Below are 6,916 nucleotides of genomic sequence, written 5' to 3' on the forward strand. Positions count from 1 at the left end.
GTGGTATGCAGATTTGACAGTAAAGCACCCATTTTTTGTGTAGTTCCAGGCCATGTAATCCTGTTCTTCCGGACCCCCAATAGCGATGTGTTTGATATCCGCTGCATTAGTCGGACTAAACATGGCATCCACCTTTGCTGCATCCCATGAACGGCCGTCGGGAGTTAACAAATCTGCCACCCTTGTCACACCGGGCATAACATAATATATTACTGTAACATAGCGCTTCCAAAGACAAGATAAGTCTACAAGCTAATAAATGAGACCATCTATGCAAGCTTTTAAATAGCGTCCGCTACCTCCGCTATTTCGGCCACAATAGCGGTAGCGTCACCCTGCCGCTATTAATTTAAGGTTGCGTTAGAAAATAGCGTGTTGTCATGATGCAGGCGCAATATCACTTATTAGACCGCTATATCGTCCGCTATCCGCAATATCGCCCGCTATATAAGTCCTTGTTGTTTTGTTGTGTAATCTATTTTGATAAATGTGTCTTGATGGCATGGTTGCACGACCAAATATTGTTCAATTATAGTTTATATTCTTATATAAATGATGATTTCTCAAATTAAGCGTCATATTTTTTGTCAGTGGCCTAGAAATATACACAGCAATCTCAAATTTATGAGTGTTTTTTTTAAAATTGGCTATGTGGACATAGCGCCCGCAATATCGCCTGCTATCCGCATTCCGCTACACGGACCATAATCGGCAACCAGTCCGTTATCCACTATTTAAAAGCTTGCATCTATGACACTACTACTATGTTACTTTACACTATGAAGGTAGTAACGAATAATTAATGCAGCCCGATTGCAAGTTATTACAGCAACATACAAACATCAAGCAAATCAGTTAGTAATACTCGCAAACCGACCAGACGTCTGTCCTGGCGCCTTCAGCCCTCTACCTATACCGGAGCTGCTGATGAGGGCCCTACCTTCACCCTGACAGTGGATGAGGTCGAAGCTGCTGATGAGGGGTCTCACGGTGACGTCGATCGACACGAGATAGGTCGTCGGTTCCGGTGCATGCCTAGCCTGTCGATGATGTTGCATGGTTGCTAATGCCGCAATCAATACTTTCTGTTCCTTGAAGCATCCTGATGATGTTCCTTATTGCAGGCCTTTGATTGCGATCAGGGTTCAGACATATTAGACCTATCTGAATGCATCTTTTTATTTCTTCTTGGCAATTTACATCTAGGGTTCCATATCTCCGTGATCTTCTGTTTTTCCATTTGCAAAGAACCTGTGAAATAAGACAAAATACCTAGACTGTTAGCGTGAAGAGTAAGCGCAATGTCGACAAAGGGACATCTATTTTGAAATGTGGACCAAAATTTCCTCACATCGTCAACAAATGTGTTTGAAGATGATGGTTTAGTAACATCAAGGGGGTAGTCCTTGCCTCCCGTTATTATCTCGATGATTATTACGCCCAAGCTAAATATGTCCGACTTGAGCGAAATTTTACGTCCATTCACAAACTCTGGTGCAATGTAACCACTGAATTGACAGCATGAATAGAAGTTGATAGTGTTAAATAGACAGTATAAAAAGCACATCTTGCTTATGACTTGAAGAATAATGTATGAAAAAGTGGCAACAACTCACGGTGTTCCAAGAGAAGACGACGCTATAATAGTGCCTGGTTGTACAAGCAACATTGACAAACCGAAGTCTGCAATTTTTGCTATCATACCGTCGCTGAGCAATATGTTTGTAGGTTTAAGGTCCAAGTGAATAATGGGGTTATCTTTTTGCCCGTGAAGGTGACATAAACCATAGCAAATCCCTTCGATTATTCTGTAGCGTGTGCTCCAATTAAGTCCAGAAGATTCATCTGCATTTGTAACCCAAGAAGAACATTGTGACATATCTTACCTAGAAATTCTACTACATGTTCTGTAGACAATGTATGGAAGTGCTACAAATTTGTATAGTATATATGTCCTTGTTTGAGTATATTGATCTGTTGTAATACTTGGTACATGTGGAAAACAAAGCCCAAACTTCCTAGTCTACAGTATCAAATGAAGATGACATCGATAAACAACATGCCATATTAAATGTCGTACCAGATAGATACTCATTGAGGCTTCCGGTGGGGAGATACTCTAAGCAAAGTAGCATTTCCGCCTTCTCTGCAAATACCTTTTTCCCATTGTATGATGCAACCTCATTCAGAGTTTCATAGCAGTAGCCTACACATTGCACTATATTGGGGTGCTTAACCGTCATAAGAGAAGGAAGGGGCCTGATTAGTTGTGCGGATCTAAGGAACTGATTGCTATTAGTTGTGGTTGTGCCTCTACAAAAGCAACTGCGAATCAACAGATCCGCTACAGACTGGATCGATCGGATGAAGTGAATGAAGGGCTATTTGCAGCGAAAAGACAGATAAATCACATCTGCACCAAGCAAAGCAAAAGGAGCAAACGAATCCGCGCTACACATAGAAATCCCAGAACAAATTGATGGAGCAAGTTGGGTCTGCTCACCAGTCACTCCACTAGAGCGGGCGGGTCGAACCACGCCGGCCGGGACGACGAACGACAGAGCAGCAGGAGCAGAGAGGGGAAAGGGGTTGTGTGTTTGTCTAGTTTAACCGCCGCTGCCACTTCCGAGTCATTCTTCTCTGTTTGTTTCCCGTGTGGGTCCCAAGCATACCAAACACCACTAACTCCATGTTGAAAAACAAACACGCCACTAACTCACGAGGCTCAAACGGATTATCAAAATCAGCCGGCGCTTGTGATGGATTCACAACGCAGCTGGCAGCTCTCCCTCTCCTCTTTCTTTTTTGTTTTACAGGAAAAAATAGACCTTATTCATCGTATGTAGCACGGTCATTTACGAACTCCGAGGATGAAATGAAGCCCGGGAGCTCAGCGTCCCCAAATACATGACATACAAATCCAGTAAAAAAGGTCAATTCTTTCCGAGTTTGACCAAATATATAGAAAACAAATACCAACAACAACAATATTGAATAAACAGATTATGAAAACATATCTAATGGTGAACATATTGATATTGATTTGATATTGTCTTTTCCCGCAAAAAAAGTAGATATTGTCTATTTTAATATTTTCGTATATATCCTTGGTCAAACTTAGAACTCGTTGACTTTTGACTGAATTTATCTGCCAGCTATTTGGGGACGGACGGGACGTAATAATACACAGCCATGAAGGCAGCAATTGCCTGCCGTAGTTAAAGCAGAAAACTCACCGTGATGCTGCGTCTTCCGGGAAATAAAAATTATGATCTTGGTGGCTATCTCCAGTAATTATGAGCATGATTGGCTGGTGTCCTCGTTTCCTCACGTCTGGCCATTGGGCCTCCATGAAAACTGCCTCGTATGCGATTTTTTCAATGGACGTAAGTGTTTGGTTAATGTCCAGAGATGCAACATGCTAGCCTGGCCTGGGAACCACATTGACTTGTGATGTGAACTGGGGCCCGATCTTTCGATGAGAGGGAGATAACTACGATTTTGGGTGGGACTTGACCCTCACGATCCGGCTACCAACCGTACAGGAAGAACCGTACACGACTGATATCCACGGCAATCGCTGAACAAACTCCACGGCGTTATCGACCGAGCCAACGGCGCGATTGACCTATCCACGAAGAATTTTTCCTGCAAGCAAATCGAAGAACATGCAAGAAAATAATAGCCAAGCAATCTCAAAATTGCGAATATGCTAGATGGGATTAATCTTACAAGATGGGGTTCCGATAGGATGTCTTGACGGTCGCACTAGCCGCTACGAGCGAAGACAAATAAAAGTAGCAATATAGCTAAACTTCTCTAAACAAAACCCGAGTCTAAACCCTAACCTTGACTAGCTATTTATTAAAGGGTGCAGACGCGCCGCGCCGCACAAACGATGCCCATGTCGGCTCCGTCTCTGGCTCTCCTCCGATTTAATCTAGGCTGTCCTTTTTTTTATCCTCTGGTCGTGGTGCACCCTAGAAGCTGCGTGGCGTGGCGTGATCGATGGAAAACTTCCGGCCCACTTCCTTGGTTGATACGTAGCATGTCCATGGCCCACTTGGATGCATGCACGGCTGGTCATCCTTAAAATTCCAAAGTCTATGCATGCATGTGTACGCAATGCATGTATGCATATTAGTACATGCATCTTCATCTTGCATCTCCAAATGCTTTCTCCTGTTGACTCTTTGACCCCTCCATTCCTGAGTATAATTAAAACGAATAATGAATGGAGCATCGTATTCTTGGCAATTAAATCATGCGTACGAAGAAACGAAACTACCTGGTTATTAATTTGACGTGTAGTTCTTGTAGATGTTTTAGTTCTTGTAGATGTTTTTATGATAGGTAGGGCTGCAAACGAGTCGAGCTCGAGCGAGTTGGAGTTGGCTCAGCTCAACTCATATAAAAATTCGAGCGAGCTCAAACTGAGTGAAGCTCATGATCGAGCTGTAGAACATGACTCGTGCTCAGCTTGTAACGATCTCGAGTCGATCTCGGGCTAGTTTCGAGCTAAATGAGATGGTAAAAAATATGAATCTATGGATGAAAAACAAAAAAAATAAGGTGAATATGCTGGGAACTCTGCCAAAAATATAGGTTATTTAACACATAGTGGACCACGTGCCATAATGAGGCCTAAATCTTCTCCGCACTTAGTTAAGTTTCCATGTTTGTTGGTAAATAAAATGGAGAAAAATTATGGACAACATAGATGGTAATAAATTATCGTATTTCCATTTAATATAAGGCATGATTATTTAACATAATGATATTCTATCGAGCTATCGAGCTAAAATCGAGCGAGCCAACATTGGCTCATGATCGGCTCGTTTCTCGGTCGAGCTACATAAAGTGTTCAAACTCAGCTCGTTTCTTTTCGAGTCGATCTCGAGTCGAGTCAAAAACGAGTCGATCTCGAGTGGCTCACGAGCCTCGAGCTTTTCTTGCAGCCCTAATGATAGGTATGCCCACATCAACTTGCTTAGCATGCCCATCACCCAGACATGTTATTTAGCATGGCCTAATTGCTGGAATTCTGTTACCTGGCCGACCGAGTGCAACATCACCCCCTATTTGCCACTCATTGCGGCAAAATGCTAAAAAATCCCACAGTAATCCGATGCTGGTCAAAGAACAACAGTAGTGAGTAAATGATATTCGTATAATAGGTTTGCAATGAGCAGAAGTTATGATAAAGAGCGCTGGCATTGGAAGAAATGCCGAATTATGAACCATTGCTAAAAGTGGTGTACCATTAAGTTGTATACGCGATGTAACACCTATACAACATAAAGGATGTCCACCGTTTAAAAAAAGACGTTGATAAAAGAATTAACCTGATTTCAATTTTCAAAGAAAAGAAACAATTCCCTAAAAAAAATCTATGATAAAATAATAATACTAGTCTATTCTGGTTCTGCGAAACGTTACATGGGACAAAGTTTTAGAACCCTCTGGAAGGTCATTGTCTGGTTTACATCGGTTCTAAGAGGTTCCGGTCTGGTTTTTGTTTTATACTTTCCGTTTTTTTCTTCTCCGTTTTCTAAAAAATGGTTAAAAATTTTAATAAAAAAATGTTCACAAATTTAAGAAGTAAGTGATTTAAAAAAATGTCCACCTTTCTTAAAATGTGTAAATTATTGTAAAATGTTCATAATTTCAGAAAACATTCAGAAGTTCTAAAAATGATCACGTTTGTAAAATATTGTTCACATGCCTTTTTTCATTTTTCAAATATTTTCTACCAATTGCTATTTTTATTAGATTTTTAAATTTTTATGTTCTATATAAAGAAACCGGGTGAAAAAACCACCTGAAAGAAAAAAAAAGTTAGAAAAATGAACAGGAAAAGTTAGGGCCACTTGACTGCCAGTGCCACGTAAATAGTCGCAACCGTAGGAGAGCTGAATAAGCTAGCCCTGTCGGTCTTTCACTGCGTGAAGGCTGCACTATTTGACGCAGAGCTCCCGAGTCCAGCTGCCAGGGCTATTCCTTACAGGAGCTCCTCGGCAATGGGCTGTTTGTAACGTTTCTTCACCGTTTTTTCTTTGAGTTTGTACGTTTTTTTTTCTTTGTTTCTTCACCAGTTTTCTTCATTTTTTTTTCTGTTTTCCCTTCACCTGGTTTATTTGTTTTGGTATTTTTGGCCATTTTGCACTGTTTTACTTTTTTTTTTCTTTGTTCACAAACTTTTTATCAAAGCCGAAGTAGTAATTGTTTCTGGCATATATGAATTTGCAATATTTCGAAAATACTCACTATGTTCCAAAATACTTGTTGTGGTTTCAGTTGAAATCGAACTGAAACCATGACAACTATTTTGGAACAGATAAACCAAAGTAATAATGGAAAAGACAAAAGAAAAAAAACTGAGTGAAGAAATGAACAATCCTATAAAATCTAATATCACGACATATTAATTTGAAATTTTAAAATTCTAGGACACACAATTAAAATATAGATCAAATTTAATGTCTTCAAACTTAATCATTCAAATTCAAACACAAGATGCGGTCCGAATGGAGTAATAATCCAAATAAGACACGATAAAAGCACACTAATCAAGTATTAAGATGTAGCCAACGGTACTCAACAAGATCATCTTCGAGTTGTTTGTGAACTTCTTGGTCCTGACCCTTTGGTGTGCTTGGATGAATGCTTGGATCCTATTTGGGTGATGTTTCAACTCCACCATAACACCATTGTAGAGGAACCACAAGTTCTCTGGGTCATCTCTTTCGTCCTCATGTTGTGCGAGATATCAAAAAGAAAAGGACCCCAATAGCCAGTGAACGTTTGCTGGGAGGGATGACATTTGCGAAGATGGCAATTCGTGTTGGCCGAGCATGGCAACTCTCACTAGTAGAAAACCGACCTTTTGTCCCGGTTCGTAAGGGCCTTTAGTCCC

General features: G+C 40.7%; 1 protein-coding gene across 2 annotated transcripts; it reads right to left on the minus strand.

Annotated features, from left to right (window-relative positions):
* Nucleotides 1–197: 197 nt before the first annotated feature.
* On the minus strand, nt 198–3,227 carry LOC123184363 (putative receptor-like protein kinase At4g00960). 2 transcript variants are annotated; one of them, XM_044596508.1, is made up of 5 exons: nt 2,504–3,227; nt 2,081–2,231; nt 1,617–1,845; nt 1,352–1,508; nt 198–1,251 (listed from the first exon to the last, which is right to left on the minus strand). In XM_044596508.1, the coding sequence occupies exons 2-5, from the start codon at nt 2,133–2,135 to the stop codon at nt 1,036–1,038; spliced, it is 657 nt and encodes a 218-aa protein (XP_044452443.1). In that variant the 5' UTR covers nt 2,136–2,231; nt 2,504–3,227; the 3' UTR covers nt 198–1,035. The 2 variants fall into 2 exon arrangements, with proteins under 2 accessions (XP_044452443.1, XP_044452442.1); XM_044596507.1 differs by having other exon boundaries at nt 2,081–3,227.
* Nucleotides 3,228–6,916: the final 3,689 nt, after the last annotated feature.

The sequence above is a fragment of the Triticum aestivum genome, chromosome 2A (genome assembly GCF_018294505.1).
Source record: "Triticum aestivum cultivar Chinese Spring chromosome 2A, IWGSC CS RefSeq v2.1, whole genome shotgun sequence".
Taxonomy (NCBI): Eukaryota; Viridiplantae; Streptophyta; class Magnoliopsida; order Poales; family Poaceae; genus Triticum; species Triticum aestivum.